Consider the following 15,714-nt stretch of genomic DNA (forward strand, 5'->3'; position numbering starts at 1 on the left):
TATTGCACATATGAGTTGTGGATGTTGATCATTTGTATATGTGCAGTCAGTTCTAAATCTTAATATCATTGTCTTTGTTTTCTAGTCGCGGTGTGAAGAAGGATATGTGCTTTGTGTTAAGCACAAGAATAGTAAGATGTTTTATTTTCTGGACAGCTATTTATATTATGGATAATTAGATATGGGAAAATTTCATTTGAAGAAAGGAAAGTACGTAGGAGGATTTATTTTTACATGGATGTATATAGTGTGGATCTATTTGATTTCAATTGTACTATTGTTATGGAATTGTATTGGCGGAGGGATATCGATTCTGAGGAGACAAATATGTTTAAAGAGGTGACCAGGGTCACGCTGGAAGAAGAGGCAGGCAGTCACACTCACCATCCCCAGGAAATATACTCTTACAATAGTAACAACAAGCTCATCAACACAAATTCAAAATTCATTATTCAATAATTAAAATATTGTGATTTCCATTAATTCCTCAGATAATAAAACAAAAATTAAAAGGAAATCTGTTGTCATTTATATGAATTTACTCACTGCAGCACAGGCTGCATTTTTCAGTAGGAAAAATGGTCTCATATTAGAGAGATATGTATTTGAGTTACACTAATTGCAGATCATAAAAATGTCACATCATCCTGTGACTCTATCCAGCACCACTGAGCATCATACGCAAACAAAACTGCCGCCATCTTCACGTCCTCTTCTGATATGCAGTCGTGAGTTTGTTGCCTTGACTCTTGCGATCCTTGAGTCAGGTCAGGGTTGTTAGATCCGAGCTGAACTTCTTTGATTGGGTCAGCGTCCACTTTTAGTTCCTGTGAAGGGTGAGCTTCTGAGTGCTGAGGTTGTGACTCTTGGAAGTTGGTCTGAGCTAAACAACTTGTGGATGGTCTGGACTCTTGCCTTGAGGTTTCAAGACAGCTCTTTTGATGTGAATGGTGCAATGGATCAGATGATTCTTGATTACATTTAACAGGCAAATCTTTGGAGTATGTTTCTCTTGCAATGTCCCTGTTAGAAAATTAAGGGTGTATAATATTCTGTGCAGCATGACCATCAAAAACCAAAGCACAATTGTAGCAGTTATACTTTAGAGAATAGCTCAGTATTGCATAAAACCATCATAAAACACCGCACCTGGATGGAGACAGTGAGTGTTCATGCTCTTCTATTGTCACCAGACTGCTTAGACTTCCAGTCAGGCTACTGTCACGACTGGCTGAAGTGCTCCGCTCCGTCATGAGCCAATGCATGGATTCTATACCCTCATGCACGGCAACCAGCTGGCGTAGAATCCTCACATCTGCAGAGCGCATCCACCTCTGAATAGACAGTAAAGACAATAGTAAAAATACAGATCAAAAGGGAAAGTGTTTGTGTGCTTTAATTCGTTTACTTTTATAGAGGTGTGTTTTTCCAAAAAAAGTTCCAATATCCAATGCCACAAAAAAAATTCTTTTTTTTTTTTACACATACTTCCCCACTTTGATGTTTATGATCATCAAACAAATAAAAATTTGAAAATATCAGACAAAGACAACATAGCGACTATCAAATTTTGTTTTATTTCTTTAGAAAAATATATTGAGTTACCTGGCTCTTCAAGAACAGATGAGAAATAAAGTAATTGACATTGATCAGCCGAGACAGTGTTACAAAGCCATTCCATAAGCTTTAAGACTCCTGGTCCCAAGAGCATAGTGACAACATAACCAGCAGGTCCTAAATAACATCCTAAAAACTGCAGGCCTCGCTCACCACTGTTAAGTTCAGATGAGAAAGAGACTGGGCAAAAACATGACATATATGGCAGAGTTCCAAAGCAAAAACCAATGCAGACAGAAAACATAAAGGCTCGTCTGTTTGCTTAACTGAATGAACGCAATTGTTAATAAAGCATACGAAGATGAAGAAAATCCTGCCTACCATTTCTTGTTTAAGGTTGCTCAATTTTTTGGCTAACGAATCACTGAAAATGCAGTTTTGGTCCTCTATCTCGCCATCTTCCGAGTCTGCAGCATCTCTCATCCAAAGCAGAAGACTTTCAGGTATTTTACGGCCAACTTTAGTTTCCAGCTCCTTCAAATCTGGAAATGAAGTACTAACACAAGCCTCCTCTGTCATGTCTGTCTTTTTACCTCCAGCTATTACTAAAAGATGGATTGGTGAATCCTAGAGCCACCGGGGTAGCAGTTAGCTCCTCAGCGGAATTCTAAAACATCCAACATGCGAATACATTTTAGGTTCCAGAAAGGGCACAATCAACATGACGAGTGAGAAACAAAAATTAGTGACAATGTCACCATGCATTGACGCCACAGATGTTGCTGGTTTGTGGGGGTGAAATGTTCTTTGTGTGGTTTAGCCAAACAATGTCAGGACTTTCATTCCGCAGGTCACATTCAGAAGCTTCATGACTCCATACCTGTAATGTATGGGAGAGATCATGTGACCACAAACCGGCTTCAACTGTCAACAGTATGACAATCGGGGTAAGAACATATGGTCTATGTAATTATACCATACGTGTATGTTAAATACACAAAGTGAGGTGTATTTAGCTATTTGACATGCTAGCACAGGGATGGGCAAAGTATAGCCTGCAGGGGACATCCAACCTCTTCTGTTCTTTAATCTGACCTATTGAGCAGTTAGATTAGCAAGAGTTGGAAAAAAAACCCATAATGCACAGTAAAATATTTATTAATTAAATCACTGTTTGATTAATTGTAATGAAATGAATCATGAATAAAACAGTTGTGAAAATTAGCATTAATTACGATTTTTTGGGGGGTTTAAATAAACCATTTAACATAATTAAGTGGATCATGAATATATATAAAAATATAAAGAAACGCACATTACGTAGTCTTATTTTATTTTTTGATTTGAGATTCGCTTATTTGTACTATTATTTATTTCATTAAATTATTTCCAGTACAGTACTTCAGCAGCGAATGGCCTGTTTTAAAAATCAAATATAAACATTTGCCCGGCCATCTCTTGATGAAATAGTGAAATGTGAAAAAAATAGGATCATATGTCGTAATTAAATCTAAGAAATGATTCACGTGAAATTTGTAATTTCCATCTACCACCTTCTCCAATTGTAGTTTGGCATGGCAGGTAATAAAAATGATACAACAAATGCGCCAGCAGAGGGAGACAAACATTGATGTTTCCAACTCATACGTACAAACGCAAAATATACTATACTATACTATACTATACTATACTATACTATACTATACTATACTATACTATACTATACTATACTATACTATACTATACTATACTATCATTTCATTAATTGATTGTGAAATGTGTCAATATTGTGTGTCAATGCAATGGAGGCAAATGGGGCATACTTTAACACTGAATCATCTACTGTTGAATCGGAGTTCCGAGCAATGAAATAGACATCCTCTCACCCCATAGAAGTTATTAAAAAAATAATAATAATAACAAAGCAATCATTTATTTTCCACAGAGTTACAAGTAATGAAATTTGATCAAATGCCCATACCATTTATTTGGTATCAGGCAAACATTCACCAAAGGACAAATTAAAAAACAAACACTTACCGATAATAACAACATACAGTACAGCACATGTGTCACACTCACAACACACAAAATCATGAGGGGATTACGTTGATTGATGGCATTATATTGCTCTGAATACTTCTTTGTAATCGAATTAATTGCTAAATAACTCACGAAGTCCAGAAGGGTGGAGAGTTGATGTGTGTGAAATAAGATGACAATTTTACACGACTCCACCATGAGCCGCCCAAAGGGGTCACTCCACAGTTTAGAACACAGGTGTCAAACTCAAGGACTGGGGAGGAGGTGGGTCCAGTCCACTACTTGATTTTATGTGGCCCGTGAAAGCAAATTACGTGCATTAATCATGGAGCTAAAACACCAAAATTTCAAATTGTCAAGATTCTTAAAAACTTTGACATTGCAAGATTTTTTGTTTGTAATCTTCATTTTAAAATAAATATTATACCATGAAAACAAACAGCTTTTATTGGCCTCTGCTTTCAAAACTAGCTATTCATCAATTTGTTGTCTATGCGTTATATGAGGCAATCATACATTTATTTGGATTCACAGTCGCAATGGCCCTCCGAAGGAAATGATAACTACCGTACAAAATTAATTTGACACCTCTGGTTTGGTCATAAAATGCCACAGTCCCATTTACTGTTCTGTGGTCACCAGTGAGAAGTTAAAGCGCAGGTGACTAGGCTACAAAATGCTGCACAGTAAAAATACCCAAGGAAGTATGGAAGTAATAAAAGAATATAGAAAAATAGGGATAAATACTGACACATAATTAAAAAAAAAAATTTATTAATCATATGGTTGTCAGTAGTGCTAGAAAAGTACGTGTCTCTTTACTAAATACTCTAGGAATAGCATTGCTCAATTCACTCGCATGCAAAAAAATGATGCATTAATATTCGTTGCACATGAGCTGCCTGCAACATATTTACAAGACACAGCGGAGTCTCTGTGGAAGAGGACATCTGCGGAGCCTGCCACTTGATGACCTTTGGTCGTAACTTACAACTGACGTGATCCCCATCTAAAGAGATGGCCTCCAAACCACATGACAGGCGAAATGGCCTGTAGGGGGCAGCAGTCATCATACATTTATGTGCACAGGTGTTAGATGATGCTCTCAGGGTTGAACGGTCACGCCTGATTTTTTTTTACCTCTGGGATTCATGAGGCCCAACTGAGATTGGATTGCACCGTCGTGGCAGTCCAACTCTGAGCAACCCTGAAAACTGAGCCTAGGTCAACACAATGACTCATCGCCTCCACAATAAAGAGGTCATGTCATTTTACGGGCGGTACTGCACTATGAGTTCCAAATCTTTTTGACCATGATGCTTGATTGCTGCAAAGAGGTTCCACAATATAATCGGACATCAAATTTGTTATACCTGACAGAATGCTGTCATTTCCTCGGAATGGAGAAGGGAGTGGGGAGGCAGACACATAAATTTACCGGGGAGGGAGGCAATGACTCTGAGGTCAGTCCTACATGAGAAAGTGGGTAACCATAAAAATGTGGCACACAGAGAGAATTATGTCTTTAATGAGTCAGTGTGCCGAACTTCCAGTTTGAGGAAAATCATAAACCTGAACAAACATTTCAAATGGCTTAAAAAAATGTGCAGGTTGTTGAAAGGCCTTCATTATGAACATATAATATTTAACTGCATCTGTCTGTGCAGTTACAAGTGATTTAGGGGTAATCATAAAGAAGCTCGGCGCTTATTTGGGCAGCTGTTCTGCCCAATTCCAGGTGGCAAAATCCCTGACATATGCAAATAACACTGCCATAGGCGCAAAACATCTCATAGAAATTAAACGAAACATGGTGATAAAAAAAACAAGGATCATGGTGAGCTTTAATCATAAGGGTGCCATTGCAAAAAACTATTTATTGCTAGAAGACAATAATCATAGATTTCAAACAAAGCAATTTTAAACTCTTAGCATTGATTCACAGTTACCGTATTTTCCGGACAATACGCCGCCACTTTTTTCCTAGATTTTGAACCATGCGGCTAATACAACCGTGCAGCTTTTCTGTGGATGTTTCTTTCACCGGTAGGGGATCTCTATAGTTCCGAAAATACGCTAAATAAATCTAGATTTTTTTTTTTCTCTTGGGCCTGTTCTGTTTAATTAGCAAAGTTTTGCTGTGTTAAAAGGCACTGTTTTAAGAATCTGTTTATGTACCTTTATGTGCATTCACAGTACAAAATCGTTCTATTCGTGCAGTAAATAACCAATTTTTTTCAACATGGAACAGGCCTGATGTGGCTTGTATATTGGGTTTTTTTTCTGCTTGTTTTTGTTTTTTGCTTTGGTTTATATATAGATGTGCTTTAAAGTACGGAAAATAATAATAAAAAAAAAATAATTAAGAGTGGCGTCAATATTTGGCATGTCGGACCTATTGAGCACTATATCGATTTTCACATGATATCAAATAGATAGATATAATACATACATACATGCATATATACAATACATACATATATAGACTGAGATAGACAGAATGTTTTAATCATATGAGTGTGCATACGTACATTTACATTCAAGGAGAAAAAAAATGGCTTTAGCGATGCGGCCAGTGGGCCAGGAAATCCTCTGGCTTTACACGGTCTGAAGAAGTCCACAAGGGAAGGGAGAGAAATATTGCCCTTTTACTGCACAATTAAGCCCCCAACAAAATCCCCAATTTCATCCAAGTCCCCATAGAACGCTAAACTTCCATATGTGCCCAAATCGGTCAGAAGTCAAACAGTGAACGGTGCACAGTATAGAAAAGACATCTGCATTCAAGCGGACAAGTGAAGTGATCGGCGTTAGAAAGAACAATTCAACACTCCTCATGAGTTTCTAGTAAAGGAATGAAATCTTTCTGTGCATCTGTTTCCATTTAGGAACCTAAAGAGAGCTGAAGTTATATGTTATATGTATGGAGCGAAGTCCATAAACATTCCCTGACTGTATTATGTTTACTCGACATAAAGCAAATTTTCGGGAACATGTACTCGAGTTACTGCGTCCGAAAAGCAAAGTTCTTAAATTTCTTTTAATGACATGAATGATTTCAGTGTGTTTGGCAGCGTACAGCAGCATGCTAATAAAAAGCTTCCTGTTGCATGAATATTTGTTGCTAAGACAGACGACAGCGGCACCACAGCATTTGTACAGCGCTCGATCGAACGCTAGATAGGAAAAGCCCAAAGGAACGTGAGCCAGAGGCCACGGGGGCACGAGGTTCTAAGCCCATTAACATTCCTGAATAAATAACCCCAGGGAACATTATTGTCGAGATGTTTAACAGGAGTTTCCTTCCAGCGCCTGGGAGAATGACCAATCATTACTGTGGCATCTGTTGACATCTTTGAGGACCATGAAAAAAAAAAAATCACCATATATTTTAAAATCAATTTGTGATTCCATTGGCTTTCTTTGAGATAGCATTCCTACTGCCCAATGACAGCTGGGATAGGCTCCAGTGCGCCTGCGACCCTCGTGAGGAGGAGCGGAACAGATCGTAATGTTTAAACACTCAAAAGTAGCCAAATCATGTGACTGGCAGTAAGAGTTCAAATATGTAAGCTGGGGTGATAAGGTCTTATATAGTGAAGAACCCTAAAACAACAACAAATTGTTCCATGCAAGCCCGCTAGTCTAGGCATTCTGGTTAATATTGTGTTAGTGGAATATGAGTTAAGCAGTAAAATACCCTTGTTTTAGTCCATCTCAGGGGGCGGCCATTTTGTCACTTGTTGTCGACTGAAATGACATCACAGTTGCTCATTTGCGTACAAGACGAAATGTATGTTGAAGATATAGTTTTTGGAGTGATAGCACAATATTTGACATTTACAAATTTTGCTAGAATCTGCCCAACATTAGTAATGCTTAGCCAAGCTGCATGCTGAATGATTTGGTTGGAAATGATAGCATTGACGCGCAGTGTGAGTGTGCGATGTCCCGCAACAGCAACTGGTTTTGCTGCAATTGGGAATTTGAATTGTAGAAGAAAAGCAAATGAATTAATGAATGAATGACTAAAAGGTGTCACAAGATCACAAATGTAACGACCAGTTCAAAACGCCGTGCTGTATCACAGGAGCTTTCACAATAAAAAATATGCTTGTGAGATCCAACCAGCCGCTCCTCCTTCAACTTAAGGTTTCTCTTGACGTCGGATAATTTGCTGACTTTGATAGGACGCGGGGACTTGTTGTATGTCAGTCCGATTCTCGACTTTTCCAGGGTTTGTGTACCAACTGTAATTTTGGTGGATTTCCAGATATGTAAGGGCAATTCTATGCCTTGAACTTTGTGGAAATATCTTTGGAAATGTTCTGTTCCATAATATCTGTGTCTTGGGCATGCTGCGAAGAATTGCAGCATTTTTCATCTAATACCTTTGGGATGAACTAGAACAGAGATTGCAAGACAGGCGCCCGCTCGAATCCAACAACAGTAACCTTTGACCATCACAAATGTTCTTTGGAATAAATGGACAAAAGTTCCCACAGACGCACGCCAAAGTCTTCCCAAAGGAACTTTTAGACAATAAGCACAAAAGACAGTTATCTTCACGTTTACTGTGCATGGTTTGAAAACCCCCTCCTATATGAGTAAGTGTGAGCCAATACTTAGTACAGAACTATTGCATAAGGTCTACTTTTGCTACGAGAAAGTTGTTCTCTAATGAAAGTCTTTCTTAAACAGGTTTGTCAGGCCATAATTTATTTATTTATTTATTTTTTTTAAATCCTAATAATAAAACGTACTTTTTGTCTGCCTTGTGATTATAATGAGTCAATAGACAGTTTTGCCGTTATTGCCAAATGGTTTTTCACCTCATTGTTTCCAAGTGTGTATGCTTATCTTCTACACGCACGGATATGCGAAACCTTTCCAAAAGCTGACCAATGGTGTAAACTTAAATGCGTCATGATAGCCCCCCCCCTCCCGTAACTTAAGGCTTTCTCTTTGCCAAATATTTGAGGTTCTCTCCCCCTCACTTTCTCTGAGTGTGTCATGTCGTTTGAGATAGAGATGGTGAGGAGACACAAACCACTGACACTCAGAGCACAGCTTGGAGCCTTCTAGATAGGAGTAGAGCCTAATAGCACCCCCCAGCCCTCCCCACAATGACGCACACATGCCATGATGGTGGAGATCAACCGTGACGGAGGAGACATATTAATGATGAGGTGAAATATTGCCTCGCTTGATTGGTCGATTTTTCCCCTCAGCGTCGGTGAATGCTCCCTCCTAAGTGATCTTTACGTGAGGTTTATTCATCGCTGCAAAGGTCATAGTGAGCGCCTGTCGACTGACACCAGAAAGAAGTTGAACAACAATCAAAAGGCGTCTGGCGGTCGTCCCAAGGCAACATGGGGTCCAGAGTTTCAGGTGGGGGGGGTGTCAGATTAGAAGTAAATCACTCAAGGCTTGCAAGTCTTTTTGACTTTTTCTGCTATTTTTCTGCTGAGAGTCATGTTTCACCCTCAGCTCTTTCTTTGGTTACTTCACGAAAACACGCAAAGCCCTTTGGAGGGCGGCTTTCTCAACACCATCGCCACATAAATGTTCAAGTATATACGCTTTACAGTGAACTCCAATGGGGGGGATGTTCCAAAGCCACAGGAAGAGGTGAAATCCTGTGATATTATAAAACAATTATTTGATAACAGCAATCACCAACGTTTTTGTAACTGAGAGCTACTTCTTGGGCCCTGATTAAGGTCACCCTGCAGTTTGACCCACAATTTGGAAATCACAAATTTGCTCAAATTACTTAAAATAATGTCATTATTATATTATATATATTGTGATTTTTAATAACTGATATTTATTTTTGTGAAGATGCTAAATTTGTCAATGATTTCTCACAAAAACTAGGAAATCCCTGTTAATGTTTACCTTTTCAAATGGTAATTTTTACAAATCGCAATGTCCCATCACTGGTGAGCTCTTTTTCCACGGGCTACTAATGTTGTACTTGGAGGCAATTTTTTCCAAGTTAAAAACACACTTTTTTTAAAGTATTGCTTAGATCCTGTTCTTCCGTTTTCATAAACATATTGCAGTGATGGCTGAAGACTAGACCAATAGTTTGCCAAATAAGAAGTCGAATGTGCTTGCTTCAATCAGTTTTTATTGTCACTCTCAGTTGAAGTTAAATGTAATACTGACCCATAAAACAAAGAGATCTAAACATTGTAGATTTAAACACCATCATTTCATCTAATGAGAGTCAGCTACTCTAATACGAATGGTTTATGCAAAATGGCATAGAAGGGCAAACAGAAATTTGGATAGATTTAAAAGTAATTCTAAACTACTTCTACTCGAACATACATTGTACCGTACAACAATACTCGGTCATATATTCCAGCTGCTTTCTTCTTCTTCTTATCTAACACCAAATGTTTATATCGAAATGTTTGTTCGGCAAATGCCATAAATCTGCAACATCGCGGAGGTGCCAAGCAAAATCAGCCTTCATATAATGACCAACACTTGATTGATTTCATTCCCTTTATGCATCATTGATCATACAGTATATTATAAATGATGCGATGCTGAGAGGCGCGCATGTAAACCTGTGGAACGTGCCGTTTTTTCCACTGTACTACAATAAAGTGTAATTGCACATCCACTCCAGTAGTTGGCAGTGTCGCTCTTCTTGCCCATTGTGCAATGAAAAGGCAAATATTATTATTATATTATTATAGTTGCGGCGGAGAGTGGGGTGTGGTGGGGGAGCGCAAATTGTTTTCTTCTTGTTTGGGGGGGCGTAACAGAAAATAATTGAGAAGGACTGCTGTAGATTTTTCTTTTCACTAGTACAACTTTCTTCAAAATTGTGTTCTTCTACTTGTGACTGCTGAAGTGTAAACAAGAATTTTTTTTTTAGTGACACGAAGAGTACTATTTGCATACAGTTGTCAACTAGTGCACAGTTGCTTCACTAGTGACATGTTACTTTGTAGTTGTTCGACAATATCCTTGAAATGTATTTTAAGGTCATCACGCTAGCCAAAAGGGACACTTGGAGTGCAAAAACAAAACATTATTCCTATGACATAGTCGATCTACGAGAGTACTTAGTAGCCAAAACACGGAGCTTGAGAGTAGATGAGTCTCCTCGTATTAAGCTTATTGAATAAAATGTTCAAATGGCTTTCCATGGTACGCCGATGTAAACCAACACAAACGTCAATGTCTCAAGAGTGCATTTACGGGGAATCCATTCATACAGTCTTCAAAAAAATCCAATGGCCCATAACGTTCCTCACACGCATTTATGTTATTTGATAGATAATAGCAAAGCGCTTAACACCCCCTCCCGGCAACCACATCCAAAAACATGTGCCACAGGAAGATAACGAGGCAGACTGACAAGATGCCGCCATGCAGCAGTCAGCGAGTGACCCGCTGTGCCAGGTGAGCATATGGAGAGCTTCACAGCTCCATGTTTGATGAAGTCAATGTTTGTGTTCAGTCAGCAGTATATTCTTCTTAGCCCTCTTCCCATGGGGCTGCTTTAAGCACATATGGAGGTCATTTGTTCAAAATTCCACAGCAGAAAGAGAGAGAGAGAGAAAGAAAAGGGGGGGGGAATAGCTCAGGGATTTTGGGGTTGGAAATCATGCGGATGGGATGGGGGGGTCTAAATTTGGGGGGTCGACGATAGGGTTTTTGGGTGTGCAGTTTTCCTTTAAACAGTAACATGAGAGAAAATTTACTCCATATGGTAGGTTGACTGTAACACTGAAAATAACTATTATAAAAAAATGTAAACATGCCAAAATTCATGACTGGGGCACCAGGTTTCTGGTAGAATACCTCAGAAATATGAGATAGAACCAATTCAATTATGTTTTATTTACAAGTGACTGATGCTGTTGTTCATTTGCCTGACTTGTGTGGTTTAGGTACCTGCTCATTGACGGTTCGCCTTTTGCCCAGTCAGCTGGGTTAAGCTCCAACTCTCCGCAACCCGGAACAGAATTAGCAGCGTGTAGAACTTCTGTTATGCATAAAAAAATACTTGAATGATGTGTGTGAGTGGAAATGTTCCCTTTGTGGATAAAGACGTACAGTATCTTGTCATATAAGAAGTAAATGTGCTTCTGTGTCATGTTTTTCTAGCTTCAAAATATTATACTGTAAGCACTTTTATACTCTTTCCTTAATCACGCAGTCACAAGATGATTAATGGATTATATAGTCATGATGGGCAGCCCGGTGGTGTTGTGGTTAGCATGTCTGCCTCACAGTCAGGAGATGCGGTTTACGTTTGAACGTATCTGAGTGGAATGTGTGTTTTCCGTGTGCTTGTGTGCGTACTCTGACTTTCTATATATTGATTCGGAACTTACTTTCTATTGCCAGTTTGGTTGTGTTACAGGTTTTTTCAGTCGCATTGGTACATTTCTCAGATCAGATTTGAAATTTGCAAAACAGTTAGTTCGGTTTCTCAAAACAATTCATTAATATGGCAAAATATACTGGTTCCTCTGCACATGTCATTTTGGGTCAAATTGCTTAGTCATGTCAATATAAAATGACAGTGTCTGTCGTGTTCTGGTGTAAATGGACAAATAAAGGGCAAGTCAACCCCCGAAAATTCTTTGCTATGTGTTCTATGCGACTTCACTAATGTAAACATGGCTTTCTGATTAATATTGCATTTGTCAAATATTAGTTAAGCAGCAAAATCGATCTTTAGCCCTCTTGGGGGGAAGCCATTTTGTCATTTTCTGTCAATGACATCACAGTTCCTCCGGGAACTGGTAACAACCAATCACAGCTCACCTGTTTTCTGAAGATGAGCCATGATTGGTCGTGATCTGAGCACTAAGCAACTGTGATGTCATTTTCAGTTGACAGAAGTGACAAAATGGCTGCCCCTTGATGTAGCTAAAAATGGGTGGATTTTACTGCCTAACTCATATTCCACAAACACAATATTGATCAAGATGCTGTTTTTCGAAAAGTGGGACTGCATAAAACATATTCTTTTAAATAAATTGTTTAGGCTTACTTCCCTTTTAAAGGGACACTTCACATGTGTTACGCCATTAGCAGCAGTAAAACGTTGAATGGAATGCATTTTTAGCATTAAGCTAAAAAAAAAAAAAATTGCGTAAGTAGTTGTATTCCATTTGGATCTGAGAAATGTACCAAAGCAACTGAAAAAAAACTGTGACCTGTATAATTTCCACCAAAAAGGCCATGCATCAAATCTAGGCAATGGGTCGTGTCGTATGTTTTATCACATCACAGATCACATTAAATTGTACCATGTTGGATTTTTCTTTAATGTATCAGATTGTATCAGTTCATAGCCAAGTTTATCCTGCTGGATTGTACTGTGTAATGTATTGTATCAGATCGCACAACATCACATCATAACGTGACCAAGTGGTGAACAACAGATAATAGCAAAAAGAAAAACAAGTTTTATTGTCTGCAGAGAAACACATCCAATAATGTGAAAATGTTGGAGGGGTTTGTGAAACACAACAAGCACAAAGCGTTCTCCCTTTGTGGAGTATAAATGGTGCATTTCAAAGTAAATAAGTAAGGATGTCAAATAAAAGTTTGGCTTAACTTATTCTGAGCTCGGGAAATAAAGCTTGTGGAATTTGGGTGAGTTGTTATTCTGGGAGCGTGCTGAGGGTAAACATGCAACACAATATCACGTGTGCGAGAGCTCACTAAATTAAGAAAGAGCACTATGAAATTAGATTAAATATTTATATGGCCTACTTTTGAACGTGTTTCTCATTTCTTTACTGGGTAATCAGAGTTGAGGTCTTCTCTGAGCGCCCCCCCCCCCCCCCATCCTTTGAGGTTTAAGGATGGGTTGATTGAAAAATGAAAACACACTGAAGAGCTTAGAAAACAACAACTTTGCATACAAAGGGTGGTCAACATTGGCACAATCTCATATTTACAATGGCGCAATTAAGACCGGAAGGCTTGCAGGAGGGCGTCAAACAGTCAATAGCATGTTGCGGCAATAACAATCCGAACCCTAATCACACTGTGAGCCCAAATCTGCTTCATGGAAGCTTGTGGTGGAAGAGATTTAGCCTCCCACGGAATGTTTACATTCTGCTGACACAAAGGAGGATGAAAGAGTAGAAAATACAGAGTACAAGAGACAATTTTCTTTTTTTGGGGGTGGGGGGGTAATTAAAGGATTATTACATGCTTACTGGTCGATAGATTATTATTTAATTATTAATTATCATTTAATGAGAGCCTATACGAGATAACCCCGCCAACTGCCCGAAGATCGCTGGGATAGACTCCAGCACGCCCGAATGGATGGATGGATGGATATATAAGATTATGTGTGCAGGATGCAGTACCCAGTTTTATTCAGAGCATATTCACAACTAATTTGTTCATGAATGTACACCGAACATGCGACTTAAATGTTACTCATTGAAATTGTTGAAGCGATGATAAATGTGGCTTTAAGGTACATGTAAATAATGACATACATGGTTGTCTTATCAAGAATTTTTAAAGAATTTTATTTTAGTTGTTCAGCAACATAAAGCTAAAGAATGTGTCTTTGTCCATCTTTCTATATCAGTGACACATTTTAAATGCTCTTACACAATTAAAATTTACACCCTCCTTTTGCCGTTCATACAATAGAATAATCGCTTTGTGTTGGACTAAACAGGCCGGATTTCATTCTCGCTTGTGAATGAGCATCGATATTTCATTATACGTACATTTTGTGATGTTTAAGTTCATTTGTGTGTGGTGAGATTTTTTTTCCATTGCAAAGTGTTTGCCTTGGCTCAGTTAAAGTTTGGAAACACTGCCTTATTAAACACTACAAACAGCCCTCAGTGATGCAGTGCAGTACTCAAGTTGCAAATCCTGCAGCATGATGGATTAAAAAGAACCTCGAAAAAGTGCCAGAGCTTGGCACGGCTTAAGAGTAAAGCTCTCAATGGAAGCCAGCCATCATCGTGGTGCTCTCTGAGGGAGGAAAACAAGCCCAGTGGCGCTGTAATGAGGTCACCTATCAGTAAGGGCATCGGGTGGGTGCGCCCCACTTCCTCTCAGCATCCATCGAGCCACTCATCCATCCATCTGTCAGGAAGAAAACAAATGACCTCATTGTATCTGCCAATATAGTCACGTGACAGTGAACCCCGTGACTGGCTTCAAGTTGACTCCAACAGCGGAGTGGCCAAATTTTCCCAAGGTTGAGTTATTTTAGTGATCCAAAGTGGGTGCGAGACACAATTTGTTCATTTCCAATATTCTTCTCACACAGACGAGAAAATCAAATAGTTTAGTCGTCTAATTGCTTGTGATGCTCACGCTGCATATTTGTGTTCATGAGAGGATTCTGTAAATCACGCTGGATAATTAATAGGGTTTAAATTGGTGGGAACTCAACAACAGTTTTTTTTCTTCCCTGCAACCACATGAAAAGGATCCTGTTATTAGAGTTGAAAGCATTTAAGATCAAGAAAGCCGTTTTGCATCGCCAAAGGAAAATTGCGTGCGGCTGAAAACGTGCAAAAGTGGAATATTGCACGGACCATCAACTGGTTAAAATGGACGCCGCATGCAGTCTCGTTCACTGTCAATTACGTCTGGAGATATCTTTGAGGAAATCTTGCCTCAATGATGGCTCAATGGTCAAACGTAGTTCACAGGCATGTCAGGCTGTGGTCATTTGCAGAGTTTAAAAATGTAAGAATCTGTCAGGTATGGTGAAACAGAAAACTGCCGAGATGTATTTTAAATCCAAACGACACATTTTTCCCTTTGAAGCAGTGGTGGGCAAACTTTTTGATTGGTGGGCCACAATGGGTTCTAAAATTTGACAGAGGGGCCGGACCTCACCTCATTTGAGAAAAAAAATACATTCAATTTTAAATGACAATGAACAAAATAATTTCAACAAAATGACTGTTTTTGAAAGGCCACGGTATTTAGAAAATAAAACATTAAAAAGGTTTATTCATTTCATTTTTTTCAAATTCGGGGGGCCGGATTAAAACGTTATAGTTTGCCCACGCCTGCTTTGAAGGAATATGCTTTAAATACAACACACTTTTCTAGCCTTCTCTCCTAATGTATGCC

At 38.8% G+C, this 15,714-nt stretch overlaps 1 protein-coding gene across 1 annotated transcript; it reads right to left on the reverse strand.

The window, feature by feature from the left end:
- Positions 1-626: 626 nt before the first annotated feature.
- Positions 627-4,670, reverse strand: LOC148325744 (uncharacterized). The gene is made up of 4 exons (XM_088311251.1): positions 4,518-4,670; positions 1,939-2,184; positions 1,150-1,334; positions 627-1,023 (listed from the first exon to the last, which is right to left on the reverse strand). Exons 1-4 carry the CDS (start codon positions 4,668-4,670, stop codon positions 627-629), a joined length of 981 nt encoding a protein of 326 aa, XP_088167377.1.
- Positions 4,671-15,714: the final 11,044 nt, after the last annotated feature.

This window comes from Idiotropiscis lumnitzeri, chromosome 12, assembly GCF_059441095.1.
Source record: "Idiotropiscis lumnitzeri isolate Australia: NSW breed Sydney's pygmy pipehorse chromosome 12, RoL_Ilum_1.0, whole genome shotgun sequence".
In the NCBI taxonomy this organism is placed as follows: Eukaryota; Metazoa; Chordata; class Actinopteri; order Syngnathiformes; family Syngnathidae; genus Idiotropiscis; species Idiotropiscis lumnitzeri.

What these genes read in the sequence shown, in the direction of transcription:
- LOC148325744 (XM_088311251.1), bottom strand. Translation starts at nt 4,670, where the DNA reads ATGACTGCTGCCCCCTACAGGCCATTTCGCCTGTCATGTGGTTTGGAG. An exon ending in CAGAGACTCCGCTGTGTCTT is followed by an intron (nt 2,185 to 4,517) that starts GTAAATATGTTG and finishes CGGTGGCTCTAG; the next exon opens with GATTCACCAATCCATCTTTT. An exon ending in CACTCACTGTCTCCATCCAG is followed by an intron (nt 1,024 to 1,149) that starts GTGCGGTGTTTT and finishes ATTTTCTAACAG; the next exon opens with GGACATTGCAAGAGAAACAT.